Raw genomic sequence first — 19,676 nt, forward strand, 5'->3', positions numbered from 1 at the left:
GGCCTAGGTTCAGGCCTGAGCTTGGGATGTTAATTCTGAGCTTGACACAAGGCCCAATATGGCCTTAAAGCTGTTAGCCCAAGCCCAAGCCCTAGGCAGCTCAAACTTAACTACCCGACTTGTTTGCACCCCTATACTGCTCCTAAGAGGTCAGGTCCTTCTGGCCTCTGAGAATTCACCTCTACCATAAAGAGGGAGTTGACCCTTTCCTTCATAATGCATTGAAGGAAAGAATACCACTTCACTAACAATTATTACAATTGACAATAGGCAGACATCCACATTATATGGGCATCCTCGCTGTGTAGGCATTCAAGACACTGGATCATCTACCCAAGGGCTAAGCACCCAAGTTGAATGTAATTTCGCCCTAATTTGAAGGTAAAAAGGAGATATGCACGTAAATCGCACATGTGGCAAATGTAAGACACATGGAGTCATGTAAGTGAAGAATTATGCAAACCACGGAATACTTGGACACTTGTCCTGTTGTAACGTGTTACAAGCAATTCAATGGGAAATCCAATAAGTTGCATAGAAGCATGTTGTGTGAGTAATAGGCACACATGAAGCAAGTGCATTTGGACATCAACAATTTAATGCTTTTCTAAAATCTCCTCACAGACGCATTCGAATGGTAGATACATATTAAAAAAAAAAGATGTAATATTTAGAAATTTCTTATTGTACAAGTTCCTATACTTTTGAACATTTCATTTTGTAAAAGCTTTTAGTTCTAGGTAAATACTCTGTTTCTCATGCATTTAATGTCTTAGATGAGAATGGTTGAGAGGAAGTCGGTGAAGGTCTTGATTGAGAGGAAGACCTTCTTGATTAGGTTGGAAGGTGAGCAAGGAGGTGAATGGTGTTCGATGACAGAGATAAGTAGAGGCTCTGTTTTTGCATTAAGTTTTGAAAAGGAGGCAGTTGGGTGGTTGGTTGAATGCTTGATGAAAGCCTTAGCATTGAAGAATCATATAGGTTTCAACAAAAAATTCAGGGGAAAATGCAGGGCTCATCTGTTGGAAGTGGGCTTCAACAACCATGGAAGGTTCATAAGGATCTCGGAGTTCGCTACCAACAGAAAACCTCCCGTTCTGATCATTCCTGAGGGTGACAAGGGCAGAGGTTGGGAGAGTATCAAAAAAGCGTTAGCTACAATGTTGGTGGTCCCATATCCGAGTGCAGCAGAGAAAGGAAGGAATATAAGAGGGGAAAGCTGGCCTCACAACAAAGTGGGTTCGATGTACAGATCATATGCCAAGACAGTTAGTGACGAAGGGCCAAGAGGAGGAGGTCTAGTTCCAGTGGGGAGGTGGGCGCGAGCTGTGGTTGTGAAAGCAAGTCCGACAGGGAGAATTGGGCTGAGGTTGGAAGATTGGTGGCGAAAAGCTTAGGGAAGAATGGCGTGGTAACGATTATACCCATTTCAGCTGGAAAGGGTGTATTTTTCGTTGAAACAACCGAGGAAGCCATATTTCTCCATGATTTGAGGAAGTTAGGGGCTGGGGAAAGGAACTTCATTCAGTTGCGAAGATGGTCGCCGAAGGAAAATGCGGAAGTAGACGGGAAATTTAGAGAAGGATGGATCGAATTAAGGGGGTTGCCATTTCACCTATGGTCGGAGGTTCACTTGAAGAAGATTGTGGAGCAATGGGGGTCTGTAAATGAAATCGATTGGCGTACGCTGAAGTTATTTGATCTCAGCAGGGCGAGGTTAAAGATCGTAATGAAGGATAGGGCAATACTTCCAGCTATGTTGGAGGTGACTGATGGAGATTGGGTGTTTACAGTCATCGTCGTTGTGGTCAGAGACGAAGAAAGACAGAGAGGTAGTGGAAACAGTGAGTCGACTCAGGTGGCTGTCGCTTCTCACACGGGGACAAGTGGAGGAAGACGAGGGGAGTGCGGCAGATCAACGGCGGAGGGAAGGTACCGTGTCGGGGAAGATAACAGACATTGGAAGGAGGGAGAAAGGGGTAAGGGCTGCTAACTCCCGTCGCAGTCTCGTCTGAAGTCAATAGATGGGATGGACGGGATTGGTGAAGAAGGAGGAGATTGGGCCGGAGAAGATGAGGCCATCGCTGATGTGGGTTGTCGGGCCCGTGAGAGGAAGGCCCAGTCGCTGACAAATCCAAGTGCAGTTACATTGGGCTGCAAGCTTAAAGGCCCGTTGGGCTTGGGCCTAAGCCCAGAAGAGGCTACCCCAGTTGAGACTGTGGCGCCGCCGCGCCGTTACCTAAGGAAGAAGAAGGCTCTTCTTCTGCAATCGAAAAGGGAAAATCAGCTCCTGGACTCCTTGAGTTTCAGTCGAGCAGGCCAGCGGAGAAGAAGGTGTTGTACGGTTCAAGGAAGTTGTGGTCAACCTTCTTTCCCCCAAGCTCAGAGCATTGACAAGGTATCCGATGCAGCAGCGAGCCCATTTTGCGTGGAAAATTCAAGGTGGACAGCAAAGAAGATCCAAAGACAGACGATTTAGGCGCCGAATCTCAGGCGAACAGAAGATCAAATGCAAGCCCTCTCTTTTCTCCGTGTTTTCCAAGGCTTCGCAAGGAGAAATTAGGGGAAAGGGATGCGTCGCCGAGAAAGGAAGCAGATCTGCACATTTTTTCATCCGACGAAGATATGGAAGGTTTTTTGGGCCGAGTGGGGTCCGATTCTCGTGGCTCAGCAGTCATGGTTAAGCCATCTTCGCCAGAAACCAAAGGTAAAGGGCCTAGCTTGAGGGGGAACTGTGATTCGAGGGTTGCGGAAATTCTGGAGGTAACGCCTTCACTTTTTAATTCCACCCATCAATATATACCCCCTTCTAGTGGCTCCACAAAATCCCTCTTGAATCCTTCCGTCCACATTCTGAGCCCCCCTACCCCCTTGCATCCCGATTCAGCTTCTCATTCTCTGGTACTTATGAAAAATCGAGTAAACTCTGAATTTTTTTTCAAAAAAATCAACAATGATGGTCAAACTTCTGTTGATATCCCTAATTTAGAGATGGAAATGGAGGTGATCCAGCCTGCTTGTCCTTACCAGATGCCTGAGGGTGTCAATTCTCTCTCAGTTAATTTAAGATCACCTGTCAAGGAGTCCAGCAAGGATACAAGTAACTTGGGAGGTATTGCGGGCTCTCCTTCGGGTGAGTTCCAAATAGAAGGACTGTCCCCTAGGAAAATGGCAAAAGTACGTGAGGTTTTAAAGACTCTGGATATCAAAGTATATTCCAGGAGGAAGAGCAGATGCTCCACAGGATTGTGAGACTAACTGGTTTTGGTTCGGAGATTAGGGTCAAAGAGTTTCACATGAAGATAATCAGTTGGAATACCAAGGGTTTGGGTTCAAAGAAAAAGAGAAGGGTGGTTAAGGATTTTTTTAGATCAGAAAAGCCGGATGTAGTGATGATTCAGGAAACAAAAAAGGAGGAGTGTGATAGAAGATTCGTGGGTAGTGTTTGGACAGTCAGAAATAAGGATTGGGCAGCCCTTCCGACATGTGGGGCTTCGGGTGGGATTTTGATCATATGGGACGCCAAAAAATTGTGCAGGGAGGAGGTAGTGTTAGGTTCTTTTTCGATCTCAATCAAATTCGCATTGGACGATTGCGAATCTGTATGGCTATCTGCAGTTTATGGTCCAAACAACTCAGCTCTCAGGAAGGATTTTTGGATGGAGCTTTCAGACATTGGTGGGCTTGCTTATCCGCGTTGGTGTGTGGGCGGGGACTTTAATGTCATAAGGAGAAGTTCAGAAAAATTGGGCGGTTCTAGATTAACCCCAAGCATGAAGGATTTTGATGATTTCATAAGAGATTGTGAATTGATTGATTTACCTTTAAGGAGTGCATCATTTACATGGTCAAACATGCAAGAAAATCCAGTTTGCAAGAGATTAGATCGTTTCCTGTACTCAAATGAGTGGGAACAAGTATTTCCTCAAAGCATTCAAGGAGTACTGCCAAGATGGACATCGGATCATTGGCCGATTGTCTTGGAAACTAATCCGTTCAAGTGGGGTCCAATGCCGTTCAGGTTTGAGAATATGTGGTTGCAACATCCTAGTTTTAAGGAGAGTTTTGGAAGATGGTGGAGGGAGTTTCAAGGAAATGGGTGGGGAAGGGCACAAGTTCATGAGGAAATTACAGTTTATTAAAGCCAAATTGAAAGAGTGGAATAAGGCTACTTTTGGAGAGCTAAGTAAAAGGAAAAAGGATATATTATCTGATTTAGTTAACTTTGATTCATTGGAGCAAGAAGGGGGCCTATCCCATGAACTTTTAGCCCAAAGAGTTGTAAGAAAAGGGGAACTAGAGGAGTTGATTTTGAGGGAAGAAATACATTGGAGACAAAAAGCTAGGGTGAAATGGGTAAAAGAAAGGGATTGCAACTCAAAATTTTTTCATAAGGTGGCCAATGGCAGGAGAAATAGGAAATTTATTGAGTTGGAGAATGAAAATGGCCTAATGATGAATGATTCAGAGAGCATAAAAGAGGAGATTTTAAGGTATTTTGAAAAGCTCTATGCGAGTCCTCCTGGAGAGCCTTGGAGAGTGGAAGGCTTAGATTGGTCCCCTATATCTGGAGAGAGTGCGCTTAGGTTGGAATCCCCCTTTACTGAAGAAGAGATTTTTAAGGCTATTTTTCAGATAGACAGGGATAAGGCTCCGGGGCCGGATGGATTTACCATTGCAGTGTTTCAAGATTGTTGGGAAGTGATAAAGGAGGATCTAGTGAAAGTGTTTGCAGAATTTCATAGGAGCGGAATTATTAATCAAAGTACCAATGCTTCCTTTATAGCTCTGATACCTAAAAAAAACATGTCAAGGAGAATCTCAGACTTTAGACCTATTAGCTTGATCACTAGTCTATACAAGATAATAGCCAAGGTGTTAGCAGGGCACATAAGAGGGGTACTTCACGAGACCATCCATTCTACTCAAAGAGCCTTTGTTCAAGGGAGACAAATTTTGGATGCAGTTCTCATAGCCAATGAGATAGTGGATGAGAAAAGAAGATTAGGGGAGGAAGGAGTTGTATTCAAAATTGACTTTGAAAAGGCCTATGATCATATAAGTTGGGATTTTTTGGATCATGTGTTGGAGATGAAAGGGTTTGGTCTTAGATGGAGGAAATGGATGAGAGGTTGCTTGTCCTCGGTTTCTTTTGCAGTCTTGGTGAATGGTAATGCGAAAGGGTGGGTAAAGGCATCTAGAGGTTTAAGACAAGGAGACCCTTTATCACCGTTCTTGTTCACCATAGTGGCAGATGTATTGAGTAGGATGTTATTGAAAGCTGAGGAGAGAAACGTCTTGGAGGGTTTCAGGGTGGGAAGGAACAGAACAAGGGTTTCCCACTTGCAATTTGCAGATGATACCATTTTCTTTTCCAGCTCTCGGGAGGAGGATATGATGACCCTTAAGAATGTCCTGCTAGTGTTTGGGCATATTTCCGGTTTGAAAGTTAATCTTGACAAAAGCAATATCTATGGTATTAACCTTGAGCAGAATCACCTTTCTAGGTTGGCCGAGATGCTTAACTGCAAGGCTTCCGGGTGGCCTATACTTTACCTAGGCCTCCCTCTGGGAGGGAATCCTAAGGCGTGTGGCTTTTGGAATCCTGTGATTGAGAGGATATCAAGGAGATTAGATGGGTGGCAGAAGGCATATTTATCTTTTGGAGGCAGAATAACCCTCATTCAATCTTGCCTCACCCATATGCCATGTTACTTTCTTTCCTTGTTTAAGATTCCCGCCTCTGTGGCAGCAAAATTGAGAGAATGCAAAGAGATTTTTATGGTCAGGCGTAGGGGAAGGCAAAAGGGACCATTTGGTTAATTGGGACGTAGTGTGTAAGCCGAAATCGAGAGGGGGATTGGGTTTGGAAAGATATCTATAAGGAATGTCGCTCTTTTAGGGAAGTGGTTGTGGAGATATCCTAGGGAGGATTCAGCTCTGTGGCATCAGGTTATTTTAAGCATTTATGGATCACACTCCAATGGCTGGGATGTTAACAACATAGTTAGATGGTCTCATCGTTGTCCTTGGAAGGCCATAGCACTAGTCTACCAAGAGTTTTCCAAGTTTACTCGGTTTGTGGTAGGTAATGGGGATAGAATTCGGTTTTGGGATGACTTGTGGTGGGGGGAACAACCTTTGGGAGTCCAATATCCAAGATTACTTAGCGTAGTCACGGATAAAAATGCTCTTATTTCATCAATTCTTGGATATACCCGCCCATTCTCTTGGAACTTCAATTTTCGTCGAAATCTTTCTGATTCTGAGATAGATGATTTAGAGGGCCTTATGCGATCTTTTGATCATCTTCACATATCACCTTCCGTTCCAGATAAGAGATCCTGGTCCTTATCTCCTTCAGGTTTCTTCACAGTCAAATTTTTCTTTCTGGCCTTATCCCAATATTCTGAGTCGCCTCCAGTTTTCCCTACCAAGATTGTCTGGAATGCTCAAGTCCCTTTTAAAGTCAAGTCCTTTGTCTGGTTGGTGGCTCACAAGAAGGTTAATACAAATGACTTGCTACAATTGAGAAGACCCTACAAAGCACTTAGCCCTGACATATGTAAGTTGTGTATGAAGAATGGAGAAACAGTAGATCACCTTTTCCTTCATTGCTCTTTGACGAAGGGGTTGTGGCACAGATTATTTCAATCAGCAAAGATGGATTGGGTTTCCCCAAGGAGCATCTCTGACATATTATCTAGTAATTTTAATGGTTTTGGATCTTCCAAGAGAGGGATTGTCTTATGGCAAAACGCGTGCATCGCGTTAATGTGGGTGGTGTGGCGGGAAAGAAATGCAAGAATTTTTTAGGACAAAGCAAGGAATGCCGAGTATCTTTGGGATTCTATTTGTTTTCTTACTTCTTTTTGGGCTTTTTGTTCTAAGGTTTTTAAGGGGATTCCTCTTAACATATTACAACTTGATTGGTTAGCGGCGTGTAACTAGAGTGTCTTCTTTTCCCTTTTTGTACTTTCTTATATTTGTTTACTTGTAGTCTTGTTTTTCTTTGTTTGGAGGATTCCTCATCCTTCTATTTGCACCTTCTTTTTATCAATATATTCCTTTGTCGTTTCCTATCAAAAAAAAAAAAAAAAAGATGTAATTGCAAGAAGGCGGGGTATTTTAATTTTCCTTGATCTGATACTGCCCAACCTGGGAAGAAGCTGGTGACAACCTTTTCACCTCCATGACATTGAATAAATTGCATGCTTCCACTTGAATATGTTTGTGTTTAATGCTAAGGACAAGGTTGACTACAGAAAATGTTTTGCAAGACTGACCTGATAAGTTATTAGCAGCACCCTCCATGCTAGAGCTCGATGCCATCAACTGTGAAATCACCTGTGCACCAACCATATTTCCGAACATTGTTGCAGATTCCTTGTGGTCTTCAGTGATGCCAACATATAACATATTATCCAACCTCTTCTGCAAGATTTACAAGATCTACCATGATTGCAACCATGAGGAAGAAACAGATCAGAGAAACAATAATATGACCCACAATACTCTATTCAACCATGAAAACCTACAGTCATTACCTTGGCAACTTCAAGCACAAATGCCCCAAGAGTCTGGTACTTTTGTACACAATGACGTACTTCATGCACTTCCACTAAATAAGAGTTGTTTGTTAGTCCTGCAACCTGTTAAACCATTGCCAGAAAATTGAAAATTGATATTTTTACTATGCAGGGGGTGAAAAATGTATTATGACCAATTTTTATACAAAATTGAGTGACTCAGTGCCACTGGGACCCACATCAGATAAGTAGTTGAATATTTTTTCACCATTTCCCCCACCACTCTACAGTGGAGTTTGACTAGTGCAGATCAAATCATGGAAGCTATAAGATTCCCAATTGGCCCCAAATCCATCACAGCCCTTAGACAAGTAACCCTGAGAGTACTGTATAGAACATGTACCCATCTACCCCACCTCCAACCCAGTAGAAGACCAAGCAAGTAATTCTGAGGAACACAACAATTTGCCCATTCTGCAAACAATTCAGTTGCTCATCCACGTTCTGACTGCAAGCCACTCGGATTCCTCATCATCCTCTTTTTACCTTTAAATCCCATTGAATATCCTACACCACAGGAGTACGGAAAAGTACTCAAAGAAGACATAATAGAAGTCCCCACTCATCACCCTCCCTAGAAAGAAGAGGAATGAACCAAAAGCGTATATGAGCACTATGAACCACAATTACCTAACTCATTGGTACTAGGAAATCAACATCCAAACTAGGAGACAAAATTGGTTCCAACTACTTCATATTCAACTTCCTTACAATGAAAGCACCCCCCATCACCCTTCCTCATAGAAGATGAATGTGTCATAGGCATACATCAGCACTGTGAACCACAATCACCCAACTCCTCAGGACTAAGGACTCAAAGTCCAAAATGGGAGGGAAAGTTAGTTCCATCCTTCAAATCCAAGCATTCAACTTCCCTATGATGAAAGCAATGGAATAGGGCTTCATAAAGCACCAGCCTAGTCAAAGCATAGGAAGATGGTTAGGACCACAAGAAGACAATTGTGGCTCTCCCACTTCAACTTGTCTAAAACCACTAATGGAGCCCTAACATTAAAAGCCAATTGATGCCCAGCCCTATTGTACCCACCACCAAGGACAAAAATGTCAAGATTTATTGTCGATATATCAACAAAAAATCATGTTTCGGTGGGATCCAATGCAATATTCAAGAGGAAATTTTGATCCCAAGATTTTTCTCAACTTTATCGGATTTATCTTTGAGATTCTCCGATATTTTGGAGTTTTCCCAATTTTTTCAGTTTTATCCTCCATGCCAATATCCAATACACGCACATGGGTGCACGCTTCATCATGCCATATCCTAGTTCATCACCAAATTGAAAAATATAAAGCATCTACCACCAAGGCAAAAATGCCCTTGTTATCATAATTGCAATATATATATTGATAGGTAGAAGCACAAAAAGATAGTTTACACAATGAATAAAGGGCACCCAAAGGCCAACCCAAAGCATACAAGGAATATACAATAGACGCCTAAAGGCAAGAGCAAAAAAGAACGAGGGAAATAAAAAACTTACCCACCCTCATCTAGAACCCAACCAATAAAATAAAAAATTGATTAAAGGTAAAGGTCCTTTAGCTATAAATAACTTAGTCCAAGACCGAAAATTACAAATAAAAGAATTTTTCATCTTTTGAATCAAATGCTCATCATTATCAAAGGCAATCCTATTTTCTTCCTTCCAAAACCATCCAAAAGAGACATAAGGGAGTTGTCATCCACGTCTTTTTATACTTCTTGCCCACAAAGGAACCATGCCAACCAAGAAGGGTATCTCTAACCGACAATGGGAGGACCCATGTCACACCAAAAAGAGCAAATAATAACTACCACAAAACCTTAGCCTTGGTACAATGGATTAGAATATGATCAATCTACTCTTCTTCAGCACAACAAATGAAACATCTATTAGCTAGGGACCTCTCCCCCCTCATTAGTTGATCCAAAGTCAAAGTCTTCCCCCACAAAGCTTCCCAAGCGAAAAAGCCCACCTTAGTAGTAACACAGGGGCTCCAAATGATGCTCCTCCAAAATGGGACTGCAGTTCTAAGCTCCAATGCATCATAAATAACAGAATTTTCCCATCCTTGGTTCCATAGCACTCTATCCTCTAAGACAATAATCACCCTCTTCCCTTGTAAAGTCACAAGGAACCTCTCCACCATCTACACCTCCCAATCATTGAAAGGCCTAGAGAACCAAGGATTCCAACCCTACTCCTCAATCGAAATGTCCCAAACCTTCACCACCCACGCCTCTTCTAAAGCCGCCAAGGCATACAAAGAGGGGAAAGAAACACACAAAGCATCATCCCCACACCACTTATCCTTCCAAAACCTCACTCTTCTACCATCCCCCACTGAGAACACAATTTTGTTATTCAATAGAAACCCTTCCTTCATGATTTCCTTCCATAACACCACACCATACCCTCATTTCACGAGTACACCACCCCCTTTCTTCCATCCCAAACTTCCTACTAATAACTTGCTTCCAAATTAGTGTTGTGGAAGAAACCTAAAGGTGTGCCATTAACCAAAATAGAGAACGTCACTGCAGAGATACACCACCTTATCTAACCTGCCCACTTCTACCTGAAACCCATTTTTTGCAGCACCAACAATAAGAAATTCCAATTTATATGATCATACGTTTTCTCTAAGTCCAGATTGCACAACACGCCACTCTTATTCCTTTTTAACAGAGAATCCATGGCCTCATTAGCAATTAACGCAACATCAAGAATTTGTCTTCCCTCAACAAAAGCGTTTTGAGACGAAGGCAACACCTTCTTTAGCTTATTAGCTAACGCTTTTGCCAACAGTTTGTACAAGCCTCCCACCAAACTAATAGGTGTGAAGTCTCTAAGGTCGTCAACTCCTTTTTTTGGGACTAATACCAAAAATGTAGTGTTCAAACTCTTAACAAAGCTTCCTTGTTCATGGAATTCTCTAAAAAAGCCCACAACCTCATCTTTCACAAACTCCTAACTAAATTGCCAAAATGCTATAAAGAAACCATCCAGGCCAGGTGCTTTGTCCCCGTTGAGCTCTACAAGGGTGGAAAAGACCTCTTCCACAGAGAATGCCTCATCCAGCCTAGCAGCATCCTCCTTTCCAATCCTTTCAAAATCCAACCCAATTAAACAAGGATGCCAATCACTAGGTTTTGTCAGCAAGTTCTATAAAGCATTGACTACACCACCTTGAATCTCATGCTCCTCTGATAACCAGGTTCCGTTAATTTTGATCTTAATTAAACAATTCCTCCTTCTATGGAAGGAAGTCATTCTATGGAAGAAGCCAATGTTCTTATCACCTTCCCTCAGTCACACTTCTCTAGATTTTTGTCTCCAAGTAATTTCCTCCATGAGAGCCCATTTCTCACACTCCTCCCTTGCCTTCTTTCTAGCTTCCATTTCCTCCACCGTTAACACTCTCAATTTCTCATGTTCATCCCAAAAAAACACTTTGTCCAACACCAAACTCTTATTAACCCCAACCTTCCCAAATGCATCCTTGTTCCAGATTCTTAAATTGGTCCTTAAAGCCTTCAACTTTGTTGCCAAAACAAAGCTATAGGAGTTGTTGAAATTGAACCCTTGCCACTAGCTCTTCAGCAACTCCTTAAATCCCTCCTCCTTCAACCACATATTTTCAAAGTGAAAAGGAATTGGGCCCTTCATCCATCTAGCAAAATGGGACAATGATCAAACACCGGTCTAGGAAGAGTGCACTGCACCACCCCACTAAAATAGCACTCCCAATCCTCCCAGACCAAAAAATGATCCAGTCTTGACATGGATTGACTATTCAATCCACCTCTCCAGGTAAGCAGACCCCCTTACAAGGGAAGGTCTCTCAAATCCAAATCATCAATCACCTCCAAGAACCTTTTCACAGCTAAAGACACCTTCCTTTCCCTACTACACTCACTAGGGAATCTAATTACATTAAAATCCTCTCCAATGAACCAAGGATCATTCCACAATCCGTGAATGGCCCCTAACTCCTCCCAGAAAAATTCTTTGCTTCTCTTCAAGGCAAGTCCATGGGCACCTGTAAAAATCCACACAAATCCATCCTTGAAATTTTAAAATGAGAAGAGATTCAGAATTGACCCACCTCCATCCCAACCACCTCTAGCAATCTGTTGTCCCAGAATGCTACGACCCCACCAACTACACCCCTTGCATTCACTACTCCCCACTCTAGAAATCTCTCCACTCTTAGACTTCACACCACCCCAAGGGACATATCCTGAATTTTAGTCTTCTGCAAACAAACCAATTCCACCCTTTAAGACTCGATTAATGCCTTGATTAACTTCTTCTTATTATTGTTGTTAACCCCTCTTACATTCCATTATAAGATTTTTATCTTCATCTAAGGCTCGAGACTCTAGCCCCTCCTCCTTTGTCCATCCCACTTTTTCTGCTCACTCCATTGTAATTAATCAAACATTTTGACTTTTTTAGTTCACGTTCAAACCTAGTAGAAGTTGAACATCCCTTTTTTTTTTTTGCACTATTCCCTTCTACTTTTCATCCTTTAGGGCAAGTTCAGAATTTCCTCATCAAATCCTTCTATCAAGAATCCCAAAAACTTACTAAACTTCGCCAAACAACTATCATCCTAATGACCACAGGACCAACCGCCCCCCCGCCCCCTCCTTCCCCTTTTGCGGCTTCCTGCAAAGGTCCCTCATCCTCGATCCTTTCAATGATATCCCCCACTCTCACCTCAACCAAAGCCTTCCGCCCCAGTGTCATTACCTCCCACGAGCTATCGTCGGCTAAAATGATCCTCAACAAATCCTTCCCCTCTCTTTCCACAGCTACCAACCCCCCCTAGGCCGGAAGACCCATTGGCCACCAAGGCCCGACTAAAAATAGAGGAAGGAGTAGAAGAGGAATCCCATGCCCCCACAGAGAAGGAAAGAGGATCAACATACCTAGATGATTCAGCCAACAGTGCTTTGTCGATTATCACGACTCTAACGTTCACCGCACTAGTCGCCACCATCGGATCTTCCCTCGAGACCCCAACGAAGAGACCTTCATTGCCCCTTTCTTTTCCTAAATTGCCTCGCGAAGACCTCTCTAGTGCCCTAGCTCCAAAAACACCCAGGGAGTTGGTTCTTTTAATAACCCCCCACCCGCACAGCCCACAACACTAGGCCCAAAACCCACTCCAAACTCCACCTTACAACCCACTAATTCAGCCTAAAAACTCCTTTCTCCCAGCCCCTTTTCTTTGAAGGCTCCAAGCCATGCAAAAGACTAGGCCTCCAAATGACCTAGACCAAACAACCCGCTTCTAACGCCACCCGACCCACTTTTGTACCCACCCATATGTTTAGGACTAGAAACGTTGACCCCTATACCATTACCTCTGCACTTTAGATTCCCTTCCCCATCACCCTCCTCAGACCCACCATAAGACGCCCTTACAGAGTAAGTAGCAGTAAAGGTTGCAACTCTCTTTGACTTTCCTCCAAAGGGCAACACGACTTGTACCTCAAACTGCCCCTCAATCTACAACCCCCTACCCTTAGGGCTTCCACTGGAAGAAGTGTGTGGGCTTCCCCCATCTTCTTCCCTGGCCACTATAACTCTGTTCACGCAGTTCCCTCTTGAGGACACCACCTACACAAACCAAGGCGGAATTTCCCACCACAACTAAATAGAGAAACACCCCAACCCCACCACAACCTGAATAGAATTGGATAAGTCCCTTCCCACCATCTTCACCAACATTTTGACCCATTACAACCCAAACAAAAATGTGGCATCTTCATCCACAACAATAAAACCTCCACACCCATCACTAATTTTTTTGAACACCTCACGGGTCCACAGATGAAGTGGGAGAGCAACCAACCACACCCAAGCCTCTTTAGATGAGCTCCCCTACAAAAACATCCCACCTCCAGATTCCATCTTTCCAAATTCAAGAAATTCTCTTTATCCTTCTTTTGCCTCTGGCAAGGACCCACTCAACCTTACTCAAACAAAAATAGCCCTCTTCCCAAAACAACAATTCCCAATCTTCCCTTTAAGAGCCAATGGTGATTCGCCCACTTCCTCACAAACTCCAACTCAAGAAACGGAACCAAAAAATCACCCCACCAACCCACTAAACAGCAATCCATCTGTTCCATCCTTCTTAGTAACTTTTTTTCTCCTATTTCCAACTAGACCGAATCTCCTATCCTCCTTGGCTTCAACTTTGTAACCTCCACAAGCATCCTTGACTTCGACCCCTTTTCACTCAGAGAAACCTTTAGGTTACTAAAAAACCTTTAATCCTTCAAATGGAACCACTCCAAGGCCTCACAACCTCTCTACTAGAGTATTCCAACCTCCAATCAACCCCTTCCCTTCTAGGAAAACAAGACAAAATCTTTGTCTCAAAATCATGAACTGAGCAAAGATGGAACCTTCCCACCTCGTTTGAGCGACGCTCCAACCTATACTTCCTTCCTTCCCTCCCTCCAGTTAATAAGCCACCTTCTATTTCCATTCTCCCTACAACAAGCCTCAACTCCATCCAACAAAAAGCATAAGCTTGCATCCCCAAACCCAATCTAAGAGGAAACACCTCTACATCTCTCCCAAATGCACCTTCTCAACTTCCCTCCCACATCCTCAACCGAAAGCTCAAAAGATTTAAACTCCACAACAAACCAACTTCTTCTACCCCTTGAGGCTTCACTCATCTCTTTGATCTTCCCCCTTAATTGACAGGGAAGAAGAAAAGGTAAGGGAAAAGAGAACTCCACGACCCATACTTGTTGACTTCTTGAAGCTTGGATCCTTACACTTCCTTATATATATATATATATATATATATATATATATATAAATGCAATTTTTAAATTCCATTTAATATATCATTGCAAATATAAAAACTATAATGAAGAATTAAATATAAAATAAGTTACATAAATTAAAAAATATTTTCAAATAAAAAAATATCATGCAAATACAATCATATTTTTATATGCTTAAATATATCTAAAATAAATATACATCATTATTTTAGCATTAAAATATTTTCAAGTTCTATATATTATTATTGATCACAAATTACATATTTATATATAATATTGATATTGTTTCTTCTATCATTTTTTGCAATTTTTCCTAACATTTCTATAAATTTTGATTGTCATTCTATCAACTTTTTTGCATTAAATTTTCCATCAATACTTCTCAATATTTCCATAAAATCCAACTATCTATATTTCCATGAAAATGGATTCTTTAATCCTTTTTTTTTTTTTTTTTTCTGATAACCGATGAACCTTCCATGGTCAAGCCCTTAGAACTCTCCATGGGGACCTAAACCTTGGGTGTTAACCGCTTTGCAACAACCAACATTGGGTAAATTCTGGGTATCATTAGTGGTAGGATTTGAACCCAGGACCATATGCCACTACCTAGGACCACACTTCCCAATGTGTTCGCAATGACCAACTAGGCTACCTTGGTGGGTCGATTCTTTAATCCTTGTCCGCCACTACAATGAATATGAGAACTCAACCTCATTTCATTTGGACTTTTAGGCTTTCAACTTGCTTCAACATGCCCAAAATTGCAGTACCCCTATGGGTACTAGTACAATACACGCCCTAGAGGCTCACTCACTAATCCCTACCAAAGAAGGTTTTGAATTTGAAAATGCATGAAGCCATATTGCACTCCCTTCTTACACTCTCACTATCTCCATTTAGAAGAGAGGCCTTTCTCAGATTGAAGGACCATGTTAACCATCTAGGTTATGGCACCTCATAGTTGAATTGATTTATTTAGTACTTTGAAGGTCCCTATATGTTTTTTGTGTAGTTTGTTTTTTTGGAGAATTCCTCATCCTTCTATTGTACATCTTGTTACTTATCTTAATATATTAAATTGTTGTTTCCCATCAAAAAAGAAACTTCTTCCATGGACACCCTTCAAAAAAAGCGGGCACCCAACAAAATCTTCAACCTCTCAATGGTGGGCACCTAACAACATCTTCAACTTCTCAATGGTGGCTAGAAGCCCTGGCTTCAATAGAAGAGCTACAAACATAAGTTAATGTCCTTACCAATGTCAATTATCAAAGAAGGGGACTCCCACCATAAAGCATTGCAAAGCAAGTGCTACCATGACAACCTCCATTTCCCATGACACCAATTTGCCATTTAGCTACACCAAAATCCTGCCCAGCTAAGGTGTCATAGTGCAATGTCTTCACCCACCACCACAAAACCCAAAAGCATCCCCTAACTTTTTTAACAAGTCTTTTCCACACAAATGGACAAGCAATCCAACCAACCAAACCCATGATTCTTTAACTAGAACGACCCTAAAGAACAACCTAACACTAGGTCCCATATATCAAGAAATGAAGGCTTACAAAGATAAAACCTTCAATCATTTTGCAAAGCATGACTCGCTTCTATAGAAAAGAAATAAAACAAGAGAAGGGCACCATCAAATAGCAACCACTTCCCCCTTTCCCTTCATCCTCCAATTCTATTAGCCAATTGTTCCAAAGCAATTTAATTCAAGAACAAGTCAACTAGATATCCTAATTAACTAAAGGGTAGTTTCAACAAATTTCAAGAATTAGATATCAAATAAATAACCACTGTCCATACTGAAGTTATTTTTTTATGGGCAAAGCAAGTGAGTGTTACAAAAAGAAACGTCAATAGTTCACCCTAAAGTACACAAGAAGTATACAACAGACGCCTACTGAAGCCACCAAAAGAAAAAAAGGGCAACAAAAAACACCACCCCCATAAAAAGAGCCCAACCAATCAACAAAATCTACTATGGAAGGAGGACCTAAAATTATAAACAATTTAGACCAAGCCAAAAGATTACAAAGAAAATAGTGTTTTAGCCCTTAAAAGGAATGTTCCACATTTTCAAATGATCTACAGTTTCTTTTCTTCCCAATTGTCCAAAATAAGCATAAGGAAGCAATCTGTCACACCTTTTTCTGTTTTTTTAACCACGAAAGAGTCATGTCATCCTAATAGTGTCTCTCTAATCGAGGAGGAAAGCACCCATAACACGCCAAACAAGGAAAACAGTAAATATCATAAAGCCCTTGTCTTGACACAGTGAATGAGGATGCGATCAATGAATTCTTCCTTTAAATGACATAGGAAATATATATTTGTCAAAAACCATCATCTCCTCTATAAAATAATCCAAGGTTAAAACCTTATAACATGTAGCCTCCCAAACAAAAAAGCCCACCTTCGGTGGCACCCAAGAGTTCCAAATAACACCTGTCGAAAAAGAGGTTGGACTTCCTGACTCTAAAGCCGAGTATAAGGCTTTGCAGAAAATTTACCATTCTTTGACTTTGTCCAAATCACCTTATCTTCCTCATCCCAACGCACCTTCCTCCCTTATAGTCTCATAAGGAAACGCCCCACAATTTCCACCCCTCAATCATTGAAAAGCCTAGAGGAGTGGGGGGGCCAACACCCCCTTCGTCTGATGGGTTCCAAACATCTGCTACGAGCTATCTAAGCCTCCTTAAAAACAGCAATAGAAAATAAAAAGGGAAAAGTAATACATATCGATTTGTCACCACATCACTTATCCTTCCAAAATCTAACCCTTCGCCCATTACCCATTGAGAAGGCAACTTTACTAGTCAAAAGATCTCAATCCTTCCTAATGACTTTCCACAACCCAACCCCATACCCTTCTCTCACTTCACGAGAGCGTCACCCTCCTTATTCTTCCACATATTTTCCACTTATGACTTGCTTCTAAAAGGCCCCCCTATCCTTAGCATAACACCAACTTCATTTACAAAGCGGGGCTTTGTTAAGTGTCGAGAGATTCCTAACCCCTAGATAATCCTTAGTTTTGTTTGAACAAACAATAGCTCACCTTATTAAATGCGGTTTCTACTCCAAGGTCCCTCCTCCCCATAGGAAACCCCTTTGAATGTGCTCCAACCTCAACCCTGATTGTCCTTGAAATGCAAAATAAAGACAAAAAATAAATAGGAATACTAGATAAGGTGCTATGAATCGAGGTTAGCCTCCCACCGTTAGAGATGTGTTATCTTTTCCACATAGCTAGTCTTTTGCAAAACCTCTACTCCACTTCATCCCACATTGCCACAAACTTAAACAAAGCACCCAATGGAAAACCCAAGTAAGAGGACAAGACCACACCCACCCTTCAACCGAACTCTGGAACCAACTCTTGTAAGTTCTCCATCCTCCCCAATGGAATTAGTTCACTATTTTCCAAAAGAATTCCCAACCTCAATTAGCCTCAAACCACATGAGCATCCAACTCAAATAAGTCAATTGGTCCTAAGATCACTCACAAAAGACTAAAGTAAAATCGACAAAGAACAAATGGGAAACTTCCACCCCCTCTCCACCTCTGCCTCTCACTCTATAAAGCAAACAATTGAGAACCCCCATGGTCATCACAAATAAATAGGGTGAAGGAGGGTCCACTTACCTCAAACCTCGAGAGCTTTGGAAAAAGCTAGGTGGAGTGCCATTAACAAGCACAAAACATCTTATTGCAGAACACACGATTTAATTCAATTGATCCACTTCTCCCCAAAACCCATCTTTTTTATAATCAAGTCACAAGTCTTAATTAACATGATCATAAGCCTTTTCAATATCAAGCTTACAAATTAAACCACAATCATTGCTTTTCATCAATGAGTCAATAACCTCATTAACGATAAGCACTACATCAAAAATTTGTCTTCCCTCCACAAAGGCATTTTGGGATTTTGATACCACCTTACCCACCACCTTCTTAAGTCTATTGGCTAACATTTCCGTTAACAACTTGTAGAGGCCACCCACCAAGCTGATCGGCCTAAAATCCTTAAGGTCTTCTACTCCCCCTTCTTAGGAATTAAAACCAAAAAAAATTGCATTCAAGCTCTTTACGAATCCACCTTGTTCCACACTAAAGTTCATGCATGCAAACACAAGGAATCTAACCATTTTTCTTTAATGTGAAATTGAATAATAGGGGAGAATAAGGTCATGTCATTAGTTTTATGAATAAAATGACCCCACAAAGAGCCTAATGAAGACTAACATTTTATATCTAATCCATGGTTTTGTCGTAAGTAAATACAAGTTAAGAAAGAGATTTTTAAAACAATTAAACAACATATATATATACACACACATACACAAGTGAAATAAATGCTAGTGTACCTGGAATGTAGCTCCATTGTGAATAATGTCTCGAGCAATAGGATCATTAATGTATTCATGTAATGGCATGACAATCTCTTCCATGTTGTACGAATCATTGCCTTTAACATAATCTGGACCCTTGTCCTTTCTAGCATCTCTCTATCCATTGAAACAAAAGAAATAATAACTAGGAATAATAATAAGGTTGTTCCATAGATAACACCAAAAAAAAAATAATTGACATCCAAGTAAATGGAAAAACATGACAGGATTATTTATTCTCCTAGATTATGACATATAGATGGTATGCACACACAAGGTTGTGAGCCTAGAGAAAGAATTATAGGTGAGGTTAGCAAGTGTCTAACCTCTCTTTGTGGAGGTTTCCAAGATTTTACATAAGTTTTGAGGTTTCAAAATCAACAGAATGTTCTAATTCTCACATAGAGTGGTTGGCCCAAAAAAGAGAGAGCCCTTTGTAGATAAATCAAGAAACTCAAACAGTCAACCTCTTCCCAACTTCAAGAAATTGATTTATCACACTACTTATCTGCATAAATATTAGACCTTGCACTTCCCTCTTAAGCTGAAATTGCAAGATAAGCCAAGGAAAAGCCAAAGAAATTTTTGCATTTTCTGGTATAGTTTCTTTTGAAGGTCTGCCTTCCAAAGGATATATAATTAAATCATGTGGGAGAGGGATGGATCCATATCTGATATAAGATAACTAGCTCTCTTATTTTAATGAAAATTACAAGAAAGTGCAAAAGCATAAATGAAAACTGATGAATAACAGAATTTGTTAACGCACTTCTACATGAGATGTTCTAACGATCATTATTCAGCAGTCAGTTGTATATATTACTGAGTTAATATTATAAAATTACTTACAAACATTC

At 41.2% G+C, this 19,676-nt stretch overlaps 1 protein-coding gene across 4 annotated transcripts in view; it reads right to left on the minus strand.

The window, feature by feature from the left end:
* LOC117916151 (protein-tyrosine sulfotransferase) overlaps positions 1-19,676 on the minus strand; it is a 40,700-nt gene that overhangs the window by 16,041 nt on the left and 4,983 nt on the right. For all 4 annotated transcript variants that reach the window (XM_034832032.1, XM_034832031.1, XM_034832033.1 and 1 more), the window contains 3 exons: positions 18,796-18,936; positions 7,548-7,652; positions 7,287-7,434 (listed from right to left, as the gene is read on the minus strand). In XM_034832032.1, coding sequence (XP_034687923.1) covers positions 7,287-7,434; positions 7,548-7,652; positions 18,796-18,936 — 394 coding nt within the window. The remainder of the gene's footprint in view (positions 1-7,286; positions 7,435-7,547; positions 7,653-18,795; positions 18,937-19,676) is intronic.

Source organism: Vitis riparia, chromosome 6 (genome assembly GCF_004353265.1).
Source record: "Vitis riparia cultivar Riparia Gloire de Montpellier isolate 1030 chromosome 6, EGFV_Vit.rip_1.0, whole genome shotgun sequence".
Lineage (NCBI taxonomy): Eukaryota > Viridiplantae > Streptophyta > Magnoliopsida > Vitales > Vitaceae > Vitis > Vitis riparia.